Source organism: Erithacus rubecula, assembly GCF_903797595.1.
Source record: "Erithacus rubecula genome assembly, contig: SUPER_Z_unloc_1, whole genome shotgun sequence".
Taxonomy (NCBI): domain Eukaryota; kingdom Metazoa; phylum Chordata; class Aves; order Passeriformes; family Muscicapidae; genus Erithacus; species Erithacus rubecula.
The window spans coordinates 3,703,123-3,729,047 of record NW_027635590.1 but is presented as its reverse complement, the minus strand read 5'-3'; the positions used below and the strand labels follow the sequence as shown (position 1 = coordinate 3,729,047).

At 37.3% G+C, this 25,925-nt stretch overlaps 2 protein-coding genes across 2 annotated transcripts in view; one reads left to right on the top strand and one right to left on the bottom strand.

Annotated features, from left to right (window-relative positions):
- LINGO2 (leucine rich repeat and Ig domain containing 2) overlaps positions 1–22,692 on the bottom strand; it is a 463,407-nt gene extending 440,715 nt beyond the window's left edge. Inside the window, exon 1 of the mRNA XM_079330903.1 lies at positions 21,976–22,692. The gene's annotated coding sequence lies outside the window, so the exon portion shown is untranslated. The remainder of the gene's footprint in view (positions 1–21,975) is intronic.
- On the top strand, positions 22,080–23,554 carry LOC306814651 (uncharacterized protein; the record flags this gene model as incomplete). Its single annotated transcript, XM_079330908.1, has 2 exons — positions 22,080–22,483; positions 23,260–23,554. 2 exons carry the CDS (start codon positions 22,080–22,082, stop codon positions 23,324–23,326), a joined length of 471 nt encoding a protein of 156 aa, XP_079187034.1. The 3' UTR covers positions 23,327–23,554.
- Positions 23,555–25,925: the final 2,371 nt, after the last annotated feature.

The window sequence follows — 25,925 nt, the reverse complement described above, 5'->3', positions numbered from 1 at the left end:
TCCACCCATGAATGTGACATGTTCAGAGGTGTGAATTTAATACAATAGAAAAATGAATGCTTGTTTTAAGATATCCTTTATCTGCTGTACAGATTATGTGTTATCTCCACATCATAAATCATGCTTATCTGCAGAAACCTCCAGAATAGTAATATATCTTCTGATAAAGAGAGGATCTGCACATTTACATGTCCAGATTTATCCTTCAAAATCAGTCTGTGTACCAAATTAGTCATGCGTCATACACAGTTTATCTGCTGTTAAGTGGTTCAGACCATGCCATAAGATTCAGTGACATAAGAACATAAGATGTTATGGTCATAACATGCACTGATCTCATTGCCTCTCTTCAAACAGGTGAGCCACATAGCTGTGCAAACTTCAAAGAATTCAAAGCAGCTATTCTTATTTTAAAAAGACCCAAACCTGCTCACACAGACAACTGACAACTAACTATAGGAAATGTTTCAAATTAGTTATTGTATTTTCTCTCTATCAAAGGAACATGATATTACAGCAGTCTAAAACTTTTCAACACAAAGTATCAGCATTCTTTAAGGAACAGTATATATGAAAAGATAATTCTTAAAACAAACAAACAAATCAAAAGCAACCAACCAACCAACCAACCAAAAAAAAAAAAAAAAAACACCACAAAACAAAATAAAGCAAAACCAAAAAAACCCAAACAAAAAAGAAACCCCCCAAAATAACCACCCCAATTCAACTAAAACAAATACTACAAAAAGTGGTCACAAAGCAGATTTACTGACTGATATCACTACCATTACACATTTTGATGTGTAGCAAAATCTCCCAGTGCAAAATTCTGTACAAAACCACTGAGCCTCCAGATTAACTGACCACTGAAGCCTCATTTATGCAGTGGGCAATGATGTATGGATGCATGTGACAATACATTCTTGCTGCATATTGAATCTCAGGGAACTTTTTCTTTTTTCTCTTTTACTATTAAAGTATTTTTTCAAAATTCCCCTCCTCACCCCCCTCCACCCACTGCCCATTCTATTGCATTGCTCTTCTTTTCACATGCTCTGGACATTTTTACATACTCCTGACATAAATTATGACGGAATTGAAGCAAAAAACAAAGCAAACTAGGAAAAAATACTGAGCTACAAATATATTCCATCATATATATTCCATCACAAGATACATTTGTTAGAATCTAGTTTTCAGTTGGGAGGTTCACTTTGGAGATAAAAAGAAAATATGTTCTGACAATGTCAAAATTATTCTGCTTCCTTATTACATCTCCTTTCAAAATCTGTTTATATTTATATATATTTAAATGACACATGAAAACATGAAGATGAAATAGAAACAAAAGATAACACAAAATATTTCAGATCAACTGTTGTTGCTTCATTTCTAGTTGTCCCCTGAAAAATAACAAATTGACAAAACATGGATTTATCTGGAAGGAAACCAATTCTCTAAATTTACAATCATAAAGTAGAAATATAGTCTTGGAGCATTACTGAATAGTACAGCTGAATGCAAAAGCAAAGAGTGAGCATTATGTCTCCTAGAGCACACTCTTTTACTCAGTACAAAGAAACACATGTCTAGCAAGAAGCAGTAACAGATATTACTTTCCAAATGTCTAAGCAAACTAAGATTTACATCTTTGAGTTTGTTTTGATGCCTCTTTCTTAAGGAAAAAAGTTATGAAACATTAATGCTTAGGACTAGAAGTCTTAAAAACAAACCCCAATATCTTCCTCTTCCACTGTATGCATGCTACTGCTAAATGATATTTCAGAATCTGGTTTTCAGCTTCATATTCCCAACATGGATAACAAAATAGCCTAAGTGACTTTAACTGCAAAAAGGAATGACTGTCTATTTTCCATTATCAAACAACAAAGATGTGTTGGCCAGAGGCCAGAACAGTGTATCTCCTCCTCTATATATAGTTATCATCTATTCCTTAGTCTGTAAATATGGACAATAACAAACACTGGTAAAGATGCCAATTTATTTTAACTCTCAAGTCAAATTCTCACACATCTGGTTTTTAAACAGTTAATTTTTTAAAAATTGTTTTACATTCTAAGTCGGCTTTCCTTTGATTTTGATTACATTTATTTTTTAAACAGGTAATCTAGGGAAAACAAAATGCTAATTCATCATGGATTTGGGGTTTCCATTTCAATAATGCAGTTGAAATATTCAGAACAAATTAAAATTGAAAAATTAAAACTGAAACTAAACACTTATATGCATAGTACTATGTAAAAGAAACTAAATTTCAGAATTAAGACACAAACTTCAACACCTTTCAGAGACAAAAGACCACCTAATGTCTGTGAAACTGTACGCTATTCTTGGAAATGGTGTATCTGGCAGCCAGTTACAAGTGTACTTACACTTCATTTCCTTCAAGAATCTGAGATTGTCTCCTTTCTCAGCAGATAATGTACATTCATTATTAACTTTCAATGTCTCCCACCTTGCACATAGTGGAATAATCACTCCATTCTCATTTGCTTTCCCTGTAAAAAAGCTTGAGGCCATAGTTTTATAATGATTCGTTCAACTTTAATTGTGCAAATAAATCTAAGTACTAGCTTGGTAACAACCAGTTGTCTGATCTGCCACAAATCTAAGCAAAATCTATGTTTAGACCTTTCATTCTCTTCCCTCCAAAGTCTCTTTGTTCTGTCCAGCCTATCTTTTCCACATTTTCAACTTTGATATTCTGCTAAATATTTTAGGCTTTCCGAGTCTGACTGCTCCTTCACAGATGATAAAAAAGAATTTAAAACACTCTATAATATAATTGATTATTTATATTCAGAAATTTTGACTTGCAGCTATTACTAAGCAGTAACAAATACTTAAAATATTTCAGAGTGACTGGGGTTTTGGTATTTCAGTTTTGATGAGTTTTTATGTAATTTTTTTCATACCTACCAGGTCAACGCAAGATTTGCCGTCTGTACTGGGTTTATATTCTAGCACAGGAATATTGTCAATGTAACTTACTTGAATTATGTGAAGAAGAAACAGAAAATAAAAATAAAACAAACAAACAAACAAAAACAAACCAAAAAAACCCACAACTGACCAAGCAAAAAAGAACAAGCAAATATCAGTTCTGAATGCTAAGTCGTTACCCACAGCTTTCATGGCTCCAAGATCATCTGTCCCAATTTCGTTTTAGTGATTCCAGCTCTGTAATGCTACATGAATGATACAGTACCTCATTTGCATCTACAACAATGCTCAAACAACCTCATGAGCAACAAAACCAAACACTTGGCCTACTTGCAAGTGAAATATGTTTAAAAAAAACCATTTATCTTTTTCATTCAGATCAATGCAGTTTGGATTGATCAGAAAAGTATGCCCTGAGGACTAATTACAGGAGATGTGAATTAGAATATTTATTTTACACTAGGTCAATTCACTCAAAGTGAATATGATCTGCCTGCATTTATTTGTTACTTTTAAACTTTCTCTTCTGAGTTTTTGCACTTTGAAAAAAAACAACTATTTAGTTGCTGGAAGTAGCATGGTAACTCTGAGGAAATGGATGCTTACTACAAATCACTGTAGTTTTGGCAGCTAAGTAAAGTCTTTGTCAAGTGGGAGTGGTACTAAATCTCTCGGGAAAATTTTGGCCCTTTTGTCAATAAAAGGGTAATTATTGGTCAAATATCTCTCTTGGAGGAAATGGCCTCAAGATGCCTCAGGTAAGGTTTAGATGGGGCATTAGGAAAAATTTGTTCACTGAAACGATTTTGTGGACCAGGGTGCTCATTAAGGCGGTTGGGTCACCCACTCTGGAGGTATTTAAAACCAGCATAGATGTGGCACTTTGAGACACGGTTTAGCAGCAGACTTGGCAGTGCTCAGTTAATGGTTGGACTCACGGATCTGAAGAGGACTTTTCCCCAGTAAAATATTCAATGTTTTTTTCTACAGTGAATGTCAAAGTAACATGCTATTTGTAGTTTAAACAATGATTAAGTCCTGGTATCCATCTCTGATATGACCAGAGTATTATTTAGTTCATTCTCAGGATAGTTCATGGCAGTCTTCAAGACCCAAATACCTATAAACCAGGTATTTAGCTGCCTTCTGTATGACTCAGACCACGACCTGTGGCTCAGAAACCTCTGCACTCAAATACTGACAGTCTTCATAACTGCTTCTTAACCTATCCGTGTAAAAGAAGCTGGAAGCAAGTTGAAACTGCAGATTATATTTAAACAGGAGCAATAAGGTAACTGTGGGGAAAAAAGTAAGCTGAAAGTAAGCTTTTCTATCAAGAATACTGTCCAGGCTATACCATGTGAAAGAAACCCATAGAAATTTACCTTCAAATATCTGTCATTCTGATACAAGTCTGTTGGATCTGTCATGCAGAGTAAGAGCTTAAGAAAAAAATTATTTACACGCAAGGGTCATCTGTGCCAACCTGAGGAGTATGATTTGTCAAAATATGTCCAGGTTTACTGACTTTTCATAAATTTGACTACATCCATAATTGATTTCAACTGCAGTTATCTCGAAGCCATACATCTTCTTCAGTACCCAGAATCTAATGATAACATTATTACTCAGCATCCCTTAAGATATTTGAGTAATCCACCAGCATCAACGAGATGTTATCTTAATGGCAAGGAGGAGATAAAGACTTATTGCTTCACCTGAATGTTATGTTGAAACTGCCTTTTGTATTTTAAGAGTCTTGAATTACTTTGTGACTAACACTAACCACTGATGACCTCCATTTATAAAGATCTTTGAGCAAATTTTTATTTTTTGCCTGACGGCCTTATTAAAATCTACATTAAATTAAACAAATTTAATTTCAAAATCTCTTTTTGAAGACAAAAGACAGTGTTTTATTTGAACAGTATTCAAAAAATATGCTGGAGCTCTTTTGGACACAAATTCAAAGCCATCAGCTGAACTCAACACAGTCTGTATTTGGGACAATTTTTTTTTTTTTTTTCTGAAAAATTTTATTCAAATAGAAGATAAAAAGCAGTGGCATGTAATGTGCTGAAGAAACACATTTTTATATGATTCTTGCATAGCAGGAAGGAACATTGATCAAATGTTCATGATACCATACAAAGTATTTCACTTCTAAGACTGGTTTTTTTCCTCAGAAGAAACACATCATCATCACTTATGTGAAAGTTCTAGACAAAGATAAATCATTTCCCAATAGGAATGTGTAAGTTCCAGCCCTACACTTTTTTTTTCGTTTGTTTGTTTTAACCTGAAATACATTTTGCTCCCTTGGGCAGAAGCAACAGTGACTCAGTCACTTTCACCAGATGGCATGCTTCTTACTGGATTGAAAACTGCACTGAAAAAAGAGTATAATCTTACTGGCATGACAGTTTTCAAACCTGTCCCTCTTGCAGAGATCTAGACAAAGAAAAGACATATCTTTCCAAATCAGCCTTTTGTGGTAACAAAAAGTTACAGACCCTCCTGCTTAGTAACTCTACTGAAAAATGAAAATATGAAGTAGTTCAAACAACATATTGGTTAAAAAATACTGTGAAAAAAGAGGCTAAGCAGACATACTTCTTAGTAGTAAGAAGAGCTAATTTTAAAGGGTTTTTTTGTTAGCCTTGCTTCATGTATGAATACCTACATTCCTCCTGAAAAAAAATGTGAAAGCTCACCCCAGAAAAGTCTGTAACCATTACATAATTTGGGTAACACCAGGACAAAAAGGAGTAACTTGAAGCAAAAGCAGGAAGGCTTAAATGGAAGCAAAAGACAAAAACAAATATTCATCAGTGACTTAAAGTTCAAAAAAGAGCTAAAAAGCATGTGCAATGCCTTTTTTAAATGACTGCATATTTTCTTAAGTTAAACACTTCATGGCCTTTCCACAGTAACAATATGAACAAGCTCTCATGTTAAACCAAAGCAAGAATGCTATCAAACAATTAAGTAAATTCTGAAGTGGTTTACAAGACACAACAGCCTGTATGACTTGGATGGCTGTAAAAGTCCAACTGAATTACAGTGGCATTTTAATACTAACTGTAGTAAAATAAAAACATGATGGTATTACTTACAAAGTCTTTTTTAAAACTTTTTGAGGAGAGGATATGGGAGGAGAGGGGACAGGAGAGGAGGGAAGGATAGGAGGGGAAGAGAGGAGAATTAATTTAAACATTACTTGGAAAGTTCAAATACTTACACTCTATTTGTATATTTATCTACCAATTTAAAATATTGGTCTACCTTCTTCAAAGAAGTTTCTTCAGCAATCATTAGGCAATAGATATCTTTCAGCTAGGAGTAGTTTGTGGAATTATTTTTATTGTGGCTAATTAGAAAATTTGCAAAAATATTTTTCAGCCCAATACATCATTGTGATGTTCATCGTTAAAAGGCAAATAACTAAAAGACAATCATTGTTGCAGCCATTGTTCAATAAAAGTTTTTATTTACATGTAAGCAATATCCATTTTTCTTTCTTAGTGACAGAAGCTACAAAGAACTTATAACAGCAGTAAAAAATTCTTCGTGTTCTTATAACAAAAAATAATCTTTTCCAAGAAATCTTAATTTTTTTAACAAAAATGAAAGAATCTTCTCTATGAGTATGTATACATATGCTTGTTAAAAAACTCTAAACTTCTGTAGTACCATAACTTAAAGAAGAGTTAGATTATTCAAGTATAAAAAAGATAATGGTGCCTTATTTTAATCTAAAAGAGAAAGAAAATCCTAGTGTATTTGTTTGAGGCCTCTGCATTTGTTTCCTTGTAATCCAACCTGTAAGTGTTGAGTTTACATACGTATCTATTCCACAAGTTTTTTAACCATGTTAATTCAGAGAAGACTCACAGATGGATAATCTGGCTGTTTCATTGGAAGAATATTCTTTTCCTGCAATAGCTATAGAGAGATGTCTTTGGTCCGATTTTTACCTCATTTTTGAGTTTTGAGACCAGCATGTTGGGTCCTGGGAAAGAGCTGTGCTCTCACCTCTTACTGTTTTAAAAAATACTCTGACAAAGCAACAAAAGCTAGACATCCACCCTGTAGCACATGCCTTTTCATAAATGAATACAGTAAAAACTCCTCTTTAAAATGTACTGTCAACTGATTTTCCTGATTTTACTGTCAAAAATTCAGCATTGATAAAGCATCTGTAGAGATAAGTTCACTAAAGTATTACTACAACAAAAAAGCCACCATGTTGTACAACACAAAACCAGTGCTTATTCAGCACAATTTGGACTACTCATTTGAGACAATTCAGCTGAGCCCCTGAGAATTATACAAAACATAGCTTCATTAATGTGATACTCATGTGATATTGTAAGCACAAATTAATCATGTTTGAAATTCTAACTTATTGTGCTATGTGCTAAGCACAATCTACTGGAAAGCTAGTCAGACATCTCCTTTTCAAATGCTCTTGTAGTGTACAAGCTTTATGTCATTTCATATAGCTCACCATTAGAAGCATTTATATTTAGCATTTATAACAAAGCTTCAGTGTTTTCTACAGTTTAATATGTTCTATAAAGCAGTAACTGTTCATGATAACTTAAAAGATTTGCTAAGTGCATTTGTTTAGGTATCTAGCTATAACAACTATAATATAAAACTGTAAATATTTTTAGATTGACTGCAGTCATTGAATGTGGCATAGCAGAATGCTCTGCCTCAGTAAGGGTAAAAGGTAAAACAGTTTGTACTTTACCCTATTTTGCAAAATTTATCCGTAGTGGACAGAGGAAGGAGAATTGCAGTGCTTTTGGAATTGAAGAATACTGAGACCACAATGACTCTTCAATCTCAAAGCCAAATATTCTTAGGACAATAAGAACAATGTCTTTCTTGAAGGAAGCTGGCACCAGTCAATGTGTGGCAAATGTTTTTGGTAAGAGAACAAACAAGTGATAGCAGTTATGACTTAGGTAAAACTGATGAGCTGAGACAGCTGGCCTGGAGGTATGACTGATAGTCAACCATGCTATACTGGAAAAGCCCCATACCACTTTTTAATGCAAGGGACTTCTCATATGCATGCCCTTTTTGGAGTGTGTGTGGAAGTTTGCTCCTTAAGTCTGGAGACCCCTGAAGGCTACTCTTTCCATAAGTGAAAAAGATTTCCCCATAGTCATTGATATGAGTCAGTAATGTCAATCTGCACTTAATTATTTTGCTAGTTTTAATATAATTACTTCAATGTAATTTTAAAAATATTGCACTACAATAGATATAACTACCTATATTCTGTACTTAAAAATTCTGAATTCTTTTAATCTAATCATTAATATGATCATCATCTATTAAATTTTTTTTTCCTTATAAATATATTTGAGTTGCCATCCTGAATCATACAAAGGACAAATCATATAAATTGTACCTATACAATCCTTTAGACCTAATCCATTGACCAAGTCTCACTAGGATTGGCTCCAGATGCACTTAGACATCTCTCTGAGAAGGTGTTAAGACAGGAAAGTGGTTCATTCTGGATCTCATAACTCAATGGCAAGGTGTCTCTGACAAATCTTTTTTGAAATTCTCTTTCTGCTCACATCACTTATAAAAAACCTGGTTTTATATGCATAAAATATTCGAAGAAAATCAGAATTTTATGTATAAAAACATTTTCGATCCTCACCAATAGAATAGTCCCAAATTATTGTTTGATACTTTCGTACAAAGTAATAGTTTCATAACTGTGCATATGTTCAGAAGTGAATCAGACTTTTTTTTTTTCATTTTTAAATCCTAATACAAATTATGAAACAAGGTGGCCCATTTTCAGTAACTTTGAAATAAAAATGAGGAAATATCTGAAACTTACACAGCTTTCTTAGATACTGTGAATAAACCACTGTTGAATGTTTTCTAAGGAACTGGATTACTACTTAATCGAAGAACAATCAAGAGGTCATTTCCCAAGGAAAAAGTAAGTTTTTCATGCTTTTATAATAGAAGGTTTTTCACCCTGACTTTTACTAAAAGAGGATCTTTATCATTAAGTCTTCTACAAGGAAACAAAGAAAGAAATGCAGAAAGAAATTCCCCTGCCAAGCAGAATATAAAATATGTGTCTGGTTTTTATGGCTTTAACTGAAAGCAAGGCAGTGAGAGGAGTAGGGGAAGACGATTTTAGTTTGACTCAAGTCAAGGAAGACAGAACAGCCTTAGGCATAGCAATGCTATCCTGTGTTACTAAAATCACTTTCCTAGCAGCATTACAAAGTGACTCATTTTAAGACATTTCTGTTGTTACAGTGCAGTCTATATGGTATTTTTTGTATAATTCAGTCACACTTCATCCAGTCTCAAGATATTCACCAATTCAGTGAAGTGTACTCTGAAATTAATATAGAATGAGCTTCAGATTCCAACCACTGTGAAAAGTACTCATAAACAGGACTGCTTAGTTGGGTGCTGGTGAAGAGATGGTTTCCCCACTGCAACATTGGCAAAGTCCACAAGTGACATTCTTTAAAATCAAACAGCAAACTTGGAAATCAGAAAAAAAAAACATATTGCTATAAAAACCAGCAGGTGATAAAAGTCAGTGAGTATTTTTGTACTGATATGCTTGTGTCAAACATGTGGTTGCAGCATGGAGATATCAACAGCAGTCTCATTATTTAGGGCAAATAACTCTTCAGCCTAGATTCTTCCAGTTCAAAGCTAGCATCATTACTGCCTCATCCTGCATTCTACTTTAATCCAAAAATGCCACTTAAATTCATATGTAAACTGACACCCTCTTGAGCGGAGTATTACCATGCCGACACTGAACCCAGGCCCCCTGAATCTTCACATCAAAAATGATGGATTATGAGATAAACCAGGTTTTATTGATTTCTTTCACTTTTTGTCACTTTTTCTTCAGAAATTCTAAAATTTTTAATGGATAACTTCTGCAAATTTTTCATCTAGCTGTCTCTAAGGCAAATGACCATCGTCAATGCCAGTGAAATTTACATCTCAATTTTTGAAAGTAATTTAAGAAAAATAATTTGATTTCATTTTTGATACTAGAAAAGCCAATTGTTGAAAAGCAATTAATGCAAAAAACCTCAACATTTTCTGTCAAAGTATCTGTAGACTTGTCTTTGAAAAATATTTTCTGAAAGTCTGAAGGTAACTACTGTTGCCTTTTTGGGAATGCATTTTTGAAAGGATAGTCACTACATTTTAAGCACCTAAAATTACCAAGCTGTAAAAAGCATTTCTTTTAAAGCTTCACCATCATCATGTTATACAGTATGAACACATAGGGGTGTAAATGTAATTTTCATCAAAACCTAGACTGATAAATTCTGTCTCTGGAAATAGACCCCAAAATCACATGCACAGGTCCAAATACCATCCTAATTCCAAAGGGTAGAATTCTCTGCAAATGTCAAGCTCAAAAATTAGTGTCTGACTCTTTAATCATTCAAAATTAGACAACAGAGAATGCCTACTGACTGTCATTACTGACAGCATAAGCACCTACTCTTGAAAGAATCCCACAGTGAGTTTGATATTAGGAGAATTTCAGTCACTTTCTGGTTAAAAAATGAGTTGCAGTTCTTCCAGCCAGAACTGAAAATACCCTTGAGACGGCTTTACTGAGATCAAAAGAAGTTCCATTTATACGCAGCCATTATACATATTTACTCTTTTATACTGTTTTTCAAATAATTAAGGAACCACACAGGCCTGGAACCACAGTGTGCCAGAGTGCCATAGTGAAAAAAAAAAAAACCCAACAAAATACATGAGTAAAGAGACAAATGCATAAGGACTTTTAAAGCATTTCCCTCTACACAAGTTCTACAAAACTTGTTATCACTTCATATTTAACTTTAGTAACAGAGTCAGTGATGATGTCCTGAACTTTGAAAAGATTCCACACAAAAAACAGCTCTTGCTTGCTTTTTTTGGTGGGGTGTTCCTGCAGATGGGTTTCGGTCTTCAAGACTCTTTAATTTTGTAGTTACTGTTTAGTAACAATGTTGTTGTAGTGATAATGTCCCAAGTCATTTGTGACCTGGGGCACAATTAGAGTAATCTATTCACAGAAGTGTGTTGAATTAATAGCATCAGCCATACACTGTGCTAACACTCCAGTGACGGAAGGGATTACCTTGTCTCCTACCTTCATGTTCCTTATGCACTTGGCTAAAGACTGCATTGACTGTGTTGACAACTGAGCAATTGAAGATTGGAAAAGCTAGAATTGCCAGCTAGCAAGTTCAGGATTACACAATCACCTTCCTGCCAAGAAGTAAAAGATACATGTAACATGATGATTTACAACTAGTGAAGATACCAACAAACACAGAAATTGAAGAACGTTCTCGTTGCTTTTTTCCTAACATTTTCTATTTTTACTAGTCCTGGAACAGAGATTAGAAAGCAGCATGTTTCTCCTCATGCCAAACACTTAACCAAAACAATATGTTCAGGCATTTAACCTTCCTGAAAATAAAAATTTATTCAATTTTTTTGCCATTTGCCACAAATCCAAGATAAATAATACCATAAAACCAGTAAAAATTCATTATGACACATATCAGAGAAGAAAATTATTATTTTAAGAAAAGGAAAATGAAACATCTTAAAAAGACCATAGAGCAGTGCCATCTAGTGATTGCCACCATAAATAAAAAAAGTTTGCATTAATATGTGATGCAAACAAAGTGAATATTATCAGTAACTGAACTTGATTATTTTCTCAGGCAAAACCTATGTGGAACAAGCTGCAAGGATAATAATGAGGTTTATCAGAGTTCATGCACTTACCACTTCAAGAGAGGTCAGTATTTGCATTTCAAAGTAAAAATGCTACTTGTAGCATTGTAGATTCAAAGGAAGACTCTACCATCACAATACAGTGTTAGGAAAGGAGTTAATACTTCCAGTGCTTATGAATAACACAAAATAAATATTAGTGAGCAGTAGCTCTGTTGTTACTTTTGAAGGATGTACTGGCAAATATTAACTGGGATTAAACTGCAGGAAAAAGATGAAACTACATAGTTCATACAGAGGTCTAAATTATTTTTCTGGCAACTGTAGAAAATGGCCTTATTGTATCCTAAGTGAACCCTGACCATAAATATTCTTATACATTGGATTCCTCGTATAAAAATGTAGGAATCCAAGCACAGGAGATACTGGGGGTAAAAAAAAAAAAAAAAAAAAATATATATATATATATATATATATATAGGGAGAGAGAGAGAGAGAGAGAGAGAGAGAGAGTTTATTTTTCAGTTTGTGAAATATTTCATTATTAGCAGCATTCTTAAAAAAAATTAGTATGCTTTATCATAGGATAGCTATGTAACAAGTAAAGTCACTGAATTTTTATTTTAGAACTCAGATTTCAAGTTTGCATTAAAATGTATGCAAAAATATGGACTAAACTTTTAAATGCTTGTGTTTGGAGAAGAGTAACAGGTCATTTCTGCATGTGTGAACATAGATTGGTCAAGCAGAAGTTTCAAAATAACTTGAAGTTATGCTGCTTACTGTAAATTTTGGTGAGCCTTAGTAGTGTAAATCCTTCTAGTGAGTTTAAAATGTGATTGCTTTAATTTAGATCACAGAGAGGACCATGCTATTATGCATATATTATAGGATTACTTTCTGCATTTTTCTGTTTGCTTCAGAAATACTAAACAAATAGTAAATTTTTGTTAGCTGCAAAGCCTATATGAAACAGAATGTTAACTAGTAACTTTTCCAAAGCCATTACTTAATTTTCAGAGTTATTCACAATTTCAAATCAGCGATATGATCATATTGCCTTCAAATAAAATGCTCCAGCAGAACACATTCTATTTTGACAGCTGCTGAAGAAAGTATATCCACAACATACTCCAAACTGACTTTTGATATCTGACATCACATTTGAAGAAGTTTTAGGAATTTCTAGCTATATCAGCTTTCAGTATCTCTTTGTTATCCTTTTTTATCTCTATGCTGACCTATGGAGATGTCCAGAGTGAAAGAACTTGAAGACAGCAATAACAATGTATCTTTTAATCAAAACTGAAAATTTTAAAAATACATCAGTTATCTGCATGTCCTCTTCTCTACCATTTGGGCCCAGTGGTTTTTTTTCACATTTCCAAAAAGCATAAAAAAAATATTACTAGTACCAACAGAAACACCACAGAGTTAGGATGGATGTAATTAAAGCAGAAATTTAGTCTCTTGATACATTAGAGGCACTCATTTATTATCCTTCCATATATCAATATTACTGTGCTAGAATGCAAATAAAATAAAACTGTGACCTTGATTATATATTTAAGTGTAAATTCCAGTTGTATCACCAAGCATGATACAGATTCCTCTTACAAAACATCTACAATGATGAAGATTGATTGTTCTATATGAAACATTTCCTTACTTCTACTAAAACTCCTTTTTCTAGCTAAACAACAGTGTCTCAGAACTGCAGACTAAGCAATAGCTTCATTGCTTTATAAAATGCAACAGTGAAAAAAGTCATTATCTTTAGATGCACCAAATATTCAGTACAGTTGCCCTAACTGAATGAGCAACAAACTGTTTCAGCCTGTTAAATCTAACCCTAATCTCTTTTCCACAACTTTCACTTGACATATATTCAAACAAAATAGAAAACCTCAAATACTTATAAAAGCTACTTTAAAGTAAAATCAACTAATATTAAGTAGAAGTAAAAACTCAAATTTTGTTGTTGTCTAATAATCTAATCTAACAATCTAATATCAAGATGGTGTATAGCACACTGCATGATTGTAACACAGTGTTCATGTATTTGAAGGCTACTGTCTACCCACACTGCAAAGTGAACTGTTTTGTTTCCAAGCAAGACCATGAAGAGTAGCATGTACTGGCCAAAGAACCATGTAAATCAAGTTGGTTAGCAGTGCAGCAACCAATGGACCAACAATTAAATTGACGGTTCCTATTCTCTGGTATGCTCACTTTACAGCAGTGTACATAGTTTCAGCTTAACAGTCAAAGCCCCACAGGGAAAAGATATGGAAATTTCCAAATTCAGGGAAGCAATCATGACACATGGCATAGTGCAAAAGATTTTTCATGATATTCAGTGAATGCACCCTTTTAAATGTTTTTGAAAATTGTATTGCAGTTTAAAAAATTTGCCTGGTTATAACACCTCTATAGTTTTGGGGAAGAAAAAAATTCTGAAATTCTTACTTCAATACTTTTTGGTTAATGGACTATTAATTTTAAAATAGCAATTCAAATTTATTTACCTATCACATGACTTTTTGTTTGTCTAATGGGGAAAAACATCACAGAAACTAGAATATTTATTATTAATCTTCATCATATCTCTATTATTTTCCTTTGGAAGCTTTATCATGTTTATCTTAAAGTACATGTAGCGTTCTAATTATCAACACATCACAGTGATTTTTTTTCTTTTTTACATTTGTCTGTTTTCAAACATACAAAAACTGTTCACAAAGTAAAAGTACAAAATAATTGCTGAAAAGATCTAAGCAAGATTTCTGTATCCTCCTTAATATTATTTTAATGTATAAAACTTTTTAACTTGTCTTTCCACAGTAATTCCTTGACAGGAGTAATTTGATGACTTATTTTGCAGTTCCCCATGGCATAACACTGCCCACTACTTAATTACTTCTATGTCAAAGTAGAATTTGTATATATTTCTTACAAGAACTAGTTTTTCCAAAGTCCCAAATGACATTTGTTCTGAAAACTCTATCCCTAAAAGAACAGGAAAGAACTAATGGCTCAACACAGCTTCCATTTTCAGAATAGAATCTGAGAAAAACAGAGAAGTATTTGCTGTAAAGACTAAAAAACCCAAATCATTTACTATTTTTTCCTTTCTTAAGAACATAAATTCAACTTTGTTCCTTCAATCGAGATTTTTATAACAGTATATGAACAGCTTAAAGAAATATGCTATCAGTATGAAAAGTGTTTTACAATAAGAATGTAATTGTACATTCACTTTAATCCACACTGGCAGTGAGAATGAAGCTGGACAGGACTGTTATCCTAGCAGATTAGTATACCTGTCTCCCTAAAGTGGGCATCAATCATATCCTCCTGATATCTTCATCTAGATGTCTTGAGATGTTGACTACATTTATTTTTCTCAATTACTTCCTTGGGGTTTGACTACTATTTAGCAATTTCTATCATAATTGTTCTTCCTCCAGATCAGATATAGCATTTAAAAATAAATTATAGATTCAGAAGTTATTCAGGTGCTCAGTTATGCATTTCCTTCAGAAATCTTGGAAGCAAGCTATTGCAAACTTATGATTTACTGCAGTTTAATTTCTACAATTGTTCCAATGCCTTTATCTTGATACATCTTTTCACTACCTTTGTAATAACTCTATGATAATTACTTCCTCTTCATTGTCTGTGGAGACAACAGAAACAAGAACTTCTTGGGGTTTACGCTTATGCAAATCTACTTATCTGCCTTACAACCTATTCTAACAAACCAAATCCATTCCCAACTGGAATGAATTCCTGTTTGCACAAGAGTCTGTTGATGTTGTGAGCACAGAGAAGCTTTATCTCAAATTAAACTGGTCCACTCATTCTTTGAAGACTTTTACTATCCAGACTGCAGTAAATGAACGTATTCTGTTTTCATATGTTTCCTATAGTGTTTCTTTTTCATTGCAATATGTGTCAGTTTACATTGGGAATGGAACAATCAAAAGCTGGCATAAGACAGCTATTTTCTCAATAGGTTTGGTTGGGCCCATTCAGTAATAAAAAAAAGCAAAAAAAAAAAAAAAAACCAACCTCAAACAAAAAACAAACAAACAAAACGACAATCAAAAGGACTATAAAGTTGCTGGTTAATGTAGAATTCTGCATATTCTTCCAGACTACCTCATGTACTGCCACAAACAACCCATTTCCACAATGGTTCCTCCCCACATACATTATTAACCTTAAAGTTTTCCTGGCTTTCAAAGCAGCAAAGACCACTGGTCAAAGTAATACTTTCTATTTAATACAACGGCAAGTCTCATTTTTTTCTGTATAATTTTCTGGCTTTGATAGTTACAGCACTGGAGCCATTCAGAGGAACATCTAAAGCAAGTCTTGTACTCATATGGGCCACTGAAGATGAGCGGTTTTCAGAATCTCACATTTTTAGCACCTATGTGCAGTCTCTTCTTTCAGGACAATTATTGCTATGCCTGGAAAATTGAATCACAGTGTTTAAGCATGTGTAGTTGGTTACTTCTGAGAACAGCCAGGCAAACTGAGGGGCCACAGGCTTGTCTGGCTCTCTCATTCCCAGTCAAACCCCACTGTTCCAGTTTCACTCTTCCCTACTGCTTTCCACTTCAGAAGCATGATATTTTGTCACAACCAGCCACAAACTCTTCTTTATTAGGCTGAAAGGTGTTATCTATTCCAACTAAATGTCTGCAGAGTTGCAAAATTTTTCATTCCCCAGGGCCTAAACGGAAGCAGAATTTCATCTTCCCAAAGAGCCTGTTTCTCTTATTTTGTCTCTCTTGAGGTTGTCTCAGTCTCCATAACCATGATAAAATATTGTTGGGTTTTTGTATGTGTCCTCTCCACACATGCTACCTTCCTGCATAACTGATAAATTCCAGATAGAATTGTGATGATTTCAATTGACTTTGGTACATGTAGGCCTGCAAAAGGTGTAGAGTAGTCATGAGAACATATCAGTGCTGAGGCTCATGTGCAGTGAATGGGAGTCTACTTGATGGCTTGTCACAAAGAAACACACCTTTCTGCGTTAAAGGAAACAGAACCCTGAAGATGCCAAACTGAACTTTTCTTCAAGAAATCCTCTTTTATGAAACTCTTCACAGCCAGCACCTACTGCTATTCCACAAATACTTCACCAAAACATGAGCTGAAATAAAGTTTATGAATTTTAACAATTGAGAAATAAATATCATTTGAAGAAAACTTCATTTTCAGAAACAAGACTAAGTGAAAGAAATAATGGGATAAAAGGGTAATCTGCAAGTTGGAAAGTAAACAGAGGATGATAGACTACTTAGACTATAAGTAGCTGTCCTGTTCCAAGACCAGCCTGTTTGGTTTCTTTAGTGGTGTGATTCCCCATATTACACTCTTAGCTACCAAAAAATGTCAGAGAGGGGAGTGCAGTGAAATCCCACTCTTCCCTTAGAGATAGAGATCTGCATTTGGAGAGCTCAACCATAGCACCTGGCCCGCCTCAGTAAATGCCACTCCATAGTTCTTACAAATATTCAACACTGAAGAGAGGTGCACTTAAAATTATTGGGGGCTGAGGAATGGGGAGAAGTGAGGGTGTGGAGTGCTACTGAGTTCCTATAATCTTAACTAGTGACCACTCGTTGCTCCTAGGCATTAAGCATGAATGTCAGAACAAAAGCAATTTTCTAAAGTATAAGTTCAAATATTAAAAAAAAAAAAAAAAAAAAAAAAAAGAGTTAAGATTTTATTACGCATAGTTTTATGGGATATATCTGGGTTTTTTACCACTTAAAGTAATCTGTCTTCATGTAAAAAAAAAAAAAAAGGCTTTAGGAAGCCATGCAAATTTTACTTTAAAAAAGTACTAATAGAACATGTGTTTATTAAAAATTATGAATTATAATTCATAGTACTGTTATATAAATATTAGCTAAACACAAAGAAATAAGACTGTAGAATATATATTCTTCCCTTATTTGACCAAAGGACAGGCATTTTGCAGTAAATTAAACAAAACCCACAATAAAGAAATATTTTTATAGAGACAAATATTTCTGCTGAAGATGATTCTATTTACTCCATTCAAATACATTATAGTTTTATTTCCAACTGTGACCAAAGTTTGCAAATATTCTATTTTTTTTCTTTCATTGCAACTTTAATTTTTAGATTGACAGCTAATAAGGTCACTTTATTTGTCCAACTAAAACCAAATTTACTCAGTTTTCTTTGTTTTTAGGAAATGTAATAAGACCATTAGGTGAAAATCCAGATATCCATTTCCTTCAGACACACTTATTCCTCTGAATATATATATTCTTTTAAGAATCACCTACTTTGACTGTGCCATTTAAAATACACCAACTCAGACATAATTTTGGAATTTCCTTGCAACCCTTGCCTACTATGAAAGGAATAAGAAAACTATTAGCAGAGTTGCAAATCAATACTAAGAATCAGTCTGAAAATTTTCCAGTTTCAATAAAATATTAGTTGCAATTCACCCTTATTTCTATTTTCATGTAATTAAGAGTATTTCTGAAGAATGGGTTAAATGGTCCACTAATTCCACCACAGAGAAGAAATGTTCACTAAACATCCACACTGATTTAATAGGACTTTTATAATAATAATCAATCTGAAACATTAAAAATATATCATAGTTACATATTCTAACAATATATCATAATTTTATAACACATATCATATATATATAAATATATGACAAGACTTGCCTATAATCTGCTGATACAAATATCTACTTCCAGCTTCAAGGGGAATGAGAGATTAGACTTTAATCAAATAACAATTTTGGTTGGTATGTTTATAAATAATCTCATAAACTACTGCTTCATAGAATAGTTGCTGAGAGAAAAAAAAAAAATCAGGATTTGCATTATATCAACAGAAAATGGGCCACCAAAATGTCATTATACAACACTGATGACAGTTTATCTTCTCTGTTTCCTCCCTCCACAGATTTTCATCATTAAGAAATGAAATTGTCCCCAGGAATCAAAAGGCTTATGAGATGGGAAGCAGCTCAAATGTGAATTCTACTCAGCATATCTCATGGGAATAATATTGATATCTCAGCACAGAAAGTATTGATTGGTATATTGCATATCTTGAGGACCAATGTCTATAAATTTAAAATATTCCAATCCCATTCTTTGCAGAATTATTTCATCTATTTTCATGTTTTTCTAAGGTAACAGAAAGGCCACGCTCTCCAGAAAAGAAGAAAATCTAAATTTTATGCTTTCAAATTAGGTGAAAAATGAGTGTCTGGCTGAAAATACATGAGATGAAAACATTTTGGAAAATCAACAGTTAAACTAGTCACTACAAATTAGAAATGAGCAATAATTTATAGAGATTCATAATTAGACACAGCTTATCCAAATCGGCCTTATGACAGAGGCATGTCAATCAGTGATGAATTAGAAACAGAATTTTCTTAAATTTCTTGGGTATCTCTACAAAACATGAAGAGAAATCACAGAGAATTAGAATGTACTCAGCAAAATGCACTATAGTACTCAAATAAGCTCCTTTGCAGTAGGAGAATGCAGCAACATTCCTAGAATCATATAAATTTACTGAAATTGATCTACTTATCTCTCCACTTGTCCATCATCTGGATTTTTAATTACCAGCAACAGCTATAAGAAAATCCACCTTCTCACAAAGGACAAACCAATGAACCAACCGACAGCTACATACAGAGCCTTCAGAACTCCTTAACCTTTCCCCCCCTCCCCTTTATTCGCTAGGGTTTAGACAGTCGAAAGGTATACAAACAAAAAATCCAAAACCTCTGAAAACTAGCAACAGTCCTATCAGCATGACTTAGAAAAATCACCACAGAAGTACTCCTAGAATCCTTATCAATATCCCCCCTCTCCAGTAACCACACCCACCCTGTGTTTATGTTATTTGAATGATCTTAATACAAGATATGGAAAAGGCACTAGCATAGGCTTACATTGTTAAACTTGGCACAGGGCCGCTAATATTCCAATCTTCAGACCTCCTTAACTGCCTGTGTTGGAGAAAAATGATACAGCTTCAGAACTACAAAGGGTAAGTTACTTTGGTCTTTTTTCTTAACTGCTGGATACCAAAATCCTGGTATTAGTTCACAGTAGCATGCCAACAGAGTATTAATCACACTACTTGTGGACAGCTGCTTAAGCTAACAAGCTTCTCTAATACTTTGTATTTTTTCACCTCTTGCTGCTACTACAGCAAGGATAACATTTCCTCCTAGAGCCCTTTCATAGAATGTCTGGATTCTAGAACAGTAACAAAAGATCTGATGCCTGTTATACTACCAAACCACGCTGTTTCTATGCAGCTGATCACACCTTGTGTTGTTCCTCCTATGTAGGTGTTATTCCTACTCTCTGAAGAGGGAATTCAGAGCAATAAGAACATTTTCAGGGATATTCTGTTTACTTAAAAGGAATAGTATCACTGTTCTGATGCACATATATTAGCTGCTGTCAAAATCACTAGTTTTCAAGAAAAATAAGGAGGTGGCACAGTAGCTGAGGAGTCAACCATTTTTAGTGCTGATCTGAAGAAAAAGATCCCATTTTGCCTGGGATATTTATGTGTATATATATACAGTAGGAGTAGGAACATACTGACGTTAGTGAACTCTTCTGTGTGGCCCATTATGTAGCAAAGTAGACCACACAGCAGCTCTAACTCTACAATGAAACACTTCCTGGAAAGAAAGGGTGTAGCCTCTAATGAAACTGCTGGTGCCTTGATTGTATACAGAAGGGACAGAGACAATGACTTTTAATTTTGGGGTTTTCACTGGAAGGTAGGAGCTCAGGAAAGCATATCTTGTTATTCTACCTCCTAGGACTTTTTTTTTCTTTTTTTTTTTTTTTCTTTTTTTTCCTTTATGTGGAGGCAGCTGTTGTAGTTCTGAGTGATAAGTGAAATGCTATATAATTATTTTAGGGCATATACATTAGTTTGAGGTGAAATCTTATGCATACTTTATATTGCAGATCTGTTGATTCCAGATGTGTCACTGTAAAAACTGGGGTAAGGATTCAGAATTATTGTGTTCATGCTTTACAGGTTATGGCTTACCTCCATGAACATTACACAAACTAATTTTTACTTCCATTCCCTTAGTGCTGTAGTTTTGACTGAAATAAAGACTGCATGGCTCATTTTCATGACAAAGGCACAGAAAAGCTGTGTGCTTCTTTCTGCCCCCACCACCACCACCCTGCACTTGGCAAGCAATGCAAGTTCAGATCTGATTTATTTTTGAAGCGTTCAGTGTTTTCCTTTTTACACGGGAGGTTTTTCTTTTTAAATGAGAAAATCTTCTGAAAGAACGGTATTTTAAAACAGCAGCATGTAATAAAAACACACTGAAGTTCCTTGCTTGGCAAGGAAAGCTAGAGGGGAATACGCTTAAGAACACTGCCTGTTTACTCCAGCAACTATAGAACAGGCTGAAGAGACTGGACAAATGATGAATCAGTAGAAGATTTTCTTGCCGTTATTTTTCTTCCAGGTATGTTCAGAAGCACCTGCATGTACTTCAAGCTGCTTCCTAAAAGGGGGGGCTATTCTGGATTTGCTGTGCAGAAGGTGAAACAGTGCCTTCACCGTGCACCACCACCATCACTCCCCGAGACCCACTTTACTGATGCACGTACTCCAACGAGCACATCCACCACAGCAGCGGACGCAGGTGTAGAAGCATCTCTTGGCCGGTGACAAAGGACTATTGTGTTTGTGGCATGTCGCTCTGAGCCCTGGAGGACTCCCGCTCCCATCGCAGGGTTCCCCGCCCGGTGGGGAAAGCTCTTCCCTAGGGAAGGTGTGATGCTGGGCATGGCGTCCCGCCCCCCAAGCCCGCGACAGGGGCAGCCCGACACCTCTCCTTCAGCACCCCCCGCTGCCGGGCGGGCAGCGCCGTCCGCGCTCGCCCAAGAGCCCTCGGGGGGCCAGGGACGAGGCCAGCCCGGGCGGGCGGCAGTGGAGGGCTCTGCTGCATCGCGTCCCGCCGGCTGTCCCCTCCGCAGCCCTCACATCGGGAGGCACAGACCCCCACGACGCGGGGATCCTCTTCCCTTCCAGAGCCACCCCCCCCCCCCTCAGCCCCCCCATCGTGAAACTTATTCTGCCTTCACGGGCAGGCTCCCCGCGGCCGCCACCCCCGACGGCTCCGGGAGGGTGCCGGTCGCTTACCTGGCGGCTGCCGGGGCGCTCCCTTCACGGCGAGCGGCGGCGGGGCGCGCCGCAGCCGGGACTGCCTCTGCCGCCACCTTCACAGCCCCCTCCCGAGGTGAGCGATGCGCGGGGTGGCGGCGGGGAGCGGACGGGGAGCCGTGACATTTAACCGGGGTGCCTCTCCTCCTTGTGGGGCTGGGCGGACGATCACCGCCCTCCTCTCCGCGAGCAGGCTAAGGCGCAGGACGAAGCCCAGTCCATCCCCGGAGACCCAGACGCAGCGCGCTGCCCGAGCCGCCGGCGGCTCCACTCCTCTCCTGTCCTCTCCTCCCGCTTGGCAATCGCCGCTGCGACTTCCCTGCAGCGGGGATCGAGAGACGCTGCAGCCGCAGCAGGGCAGCGGGGAAGAGGGCTGGGCTGGCCACCCGCCCCTCAGCGGGGCCAGGCGCCAGGGGGACAGCAGCGGGGCGCAGTGGCGAGCGGGCGAGGCGGCGGCGGCAGAGCGGGGAGGCAGCGCCAGCTCGAGGTGAGGGCGGGCGGGCGGTGGGGAGGGGAGGAGGGGGCGCGTCTCTGTCAGAGGCGGAGCGGCTCCTTCCGCGCGGCGGCTCACACGCCGGCGAGTCCCGCCGAGGCAGCGGCGGCACCTCGGGGAGGCAGAGCGGCTCGCGGAGTGGCGGGCGAGCCGCCCCTATCCCGGCGACTGCAGGGCCGCGGAGAGGCGCCCCGGCCGTGGCCCTGCCGCGGGCAGGCACCGCCGGCCTTTATTAACCCTCCGTGCCGTGAGGAGGGAGCGCGTGCGGCGCCCCCGCAGCCCCGCAAGACGCGGTGCCCCCGCCTCCCCGACACGGGCGGCGGCGCGGCTGATCCCCCCTTTTCTACCGCCCCGCCGCGTTCCGAGGAGAGCACGGCGGCTCCGTGGCGCGGAGGTCGGGGTGCCCCAGCTCCGCAGGGTGCCGCGGTTCGGGAGTTTGTCTCCCCCGGGAGCGGGGGGGGGGTGCGCGGAGGAGGGGGACACCCGCGCGGCCGGGCGGCCATTTCGAGGGCGGCGCGGTGAGGGGGCGCGGGTTGGCGGGATGCCGCGGCTCGCTCCGGGACCGTCCGGCTGCGCGCCCGACGGCGCCGCTCGGGGCCGCTCCGGGAGAGAGGAGAGCTGTGTCCGGCGGGGCGAGAGGGTGCCTCGGGGAGGGCCCGCGGGCGAGCGCCGGCTGGGTTCTGGCGCGGCGCGGCAACGGGCACGGGCTCGACAGGACGGCGATGCGACTGCGGAGCGATGACTGTCGCCGTCGGCCATGTATTCTGCAGGCGGCCGCGTCCGAGGCATCCCCGAGACCGTGCTGCGGAGAGGACGCTGACCGCGTCGGCGGTGTGAGGGCGTCTCCAGCCTCCTCGTCGTTTGCTTGGCTTGCGCTTGTTGATGGAAGAGCTGTTGCTGCCCCAGTTCCTCCCTGCACTTGAAGAAGTTAGTGCTGCATGGGGTTTGCAGCTCCGTACCTCACTCTGCGTTCTCTGTGCACTTTGAAATAGTTTGGATCTGATACATTTCTAGTGGAGTACGTGGTGTGTCAGGTTTACATTTAGCAATTCAGGAACAGCAATACCAGACCTCTAAGATGATTCTAAGAATGACTTGCTAAGTTTTTTGGTTTTATTTTATTATTCTATTCTATTCTATTCTATTCTATTCTATTCTATTCTATTCTATTCTATTCTATTCTATTCTATTCTATTCTATTCTATTCTTGTTGCTTTTGTTTTGTTTGGGTTTTTTGTTTGTTTGGGGGTTTTTTGCTTTGTTTTGTTTTACTGGCAACTGAACATGTCCCTGTCATATTCCTGTCTGTATAAAGCCGTTTAGACACTGCAATCCTCAGAAAACTGCGTGTTCTAAACCAGATGAAAAATTGGTACAATTGAGGAATTTCACTTACCGGTAGGAGCAGTGCATGAAAGTTACAACAAATCAAGTAGTGACTCCCAGTTGTGCAGTATTTTGCATTCTCCCTTCAGTTTCTTTCATTCAGGTTCACAAATGTTTGAATGTGTGCTTATACACAGTTTGCACAGCTTTTTGCTAACATAACAGGTGTGAGGTAAATGAAGACATGCATTACCCAGACATGCAATGTTGGAAGACTTAGAATAAAGGAAACTGACACAAATGAAGCATAGTCCTTCATTATTTTACCACCAATGTCTGATGTTTTATATCTGGGTTTTTTGTTTGTTTTTTTTCAAGCAGCATCCCCAAGCACTAGCCCTGGTAGCTAGCCATACTTCAGAGATAAGAAAATTGCTGTATTTACAGCAGAATCTTTTCCATTTGCTTATTAAGTCAGTTTCAGGGTTAATTTCAGTCTTACCAAGACTTCCTGTTTCCTCTTGGCTCCTTCTGAGGCATAAGCCACCCAAATAGGGACACAAACCAAGGGGCAGCTAGTTACCTTTACATTGATAAATACAAAGTTAAAGAGCAGTATCTTGATGTTGGTCCAACATGTACAATACACATAATGCACTCATCAATAAAATGAAGCACTATTAATCATGCTAAACATCCACACAGGAGAACTATGGTTTATACTGTGTTATAGAGAGAAACAGTAAGAGTGAATGAATAGTAATAAAATGATTGAGAGTTCTTGTAAAGTTGGGAGAACAGAGTAAAATGTTACTGGTTTTATTTTTCATAAAATAAACTCCCTGTTACCTGAATTCAAAGCTATTAACTCTCTGATTTCTTTGAATTAACGCATTTTTATAAAGCACTGACAGCATAATGCAATGTTCCTTGAACTGGTCTCAAACTGAGTACCCAAAGATATTAATTAATGCTGAGTCCCAGCTGTTAAACAGCAGTTAGATAAAAAAAAAAAAAAAAAAAAAAAAAAAAAAAAAAAAAAAAAAAACAAAAAAAAAAACCAAAACCCAAAAAAAAAACCAAACAAACAAAAAAAAAACCCCCAAAACAAAACAACCAAAAAAACAAACAAAAACCCCAAAAAACATTGCTGTGGTTTCTGTGTAGTGCTAGTAACACAACTATCCTGAGGAAAATGCACTGATGTCCAGTAGAAATTTTATATTGTATATAGGAGTTTCTAAAATTTTCTAGTTTAGTGATTTTTTTCTAAAGGTATGTAAACACCAGGATAATGTACTACATCTACTCCAAGAAGTGTGCTGACAATGAGAAATGAGTGTTTCTTCTGAGTACTGCCACCTTTAGAGTCTTAGTCTAAGAGGAAGCCAAAGCAGGATAGCTGTACACGAATACTGAATTACTATAAACTAAAAATAGAAACAGGAAAATGCTAAGGTTATCACTGGAGCCCTTGGAGTTGCTCTTGAAGAAAGGAGATGCTACAGGTGAAATCTGGGAAAAATGAAAGACTGAAACTTAAGCAGAAGAGATCACCAAAGGGAACTTCATTAAACAATGGAGCAATAGGAAGCTTTAACAACACTCCTGTGCCTCCAGTCATATCTCAGTTGTGATGACCAGTTCAATGTATTATGCATATTTTGTGAATCACAAAACGAACTTTTGCAGTAAGATGCCCAACTTTAGTGAAGCTTGAGAAGCTTTTCACTTGTAGGTATTTGGCTTTCAGAAGAGATGAAACAACATTGCAGAGCAAGAATCAAATTCTGTACTGCTGGCCATTCAGTCAGGCCTCCATATAAAAATCGAAGCTGATGAGACTTGTTTTTTCCTCCCAGGAGGTATGTGCATAACACAATCTAAAAGCATTTTCAGAAGTGCCCATTAGCTCTTAATTGGAAAGGGACTTTGAAAGGATGTTGTACTTCCATTTTGCCATAAGGTCTGGAAAAGGAAGGAAAAATAAGATCACAACCATACTTTCTTTGTAATTAACTCTGAAAAAGTAGTTACTATAGATACAAGAATGATTATGCATTTACCTTCAACTGTATTGTCAGTAAAGATTACAGTACCTCTTCAAATG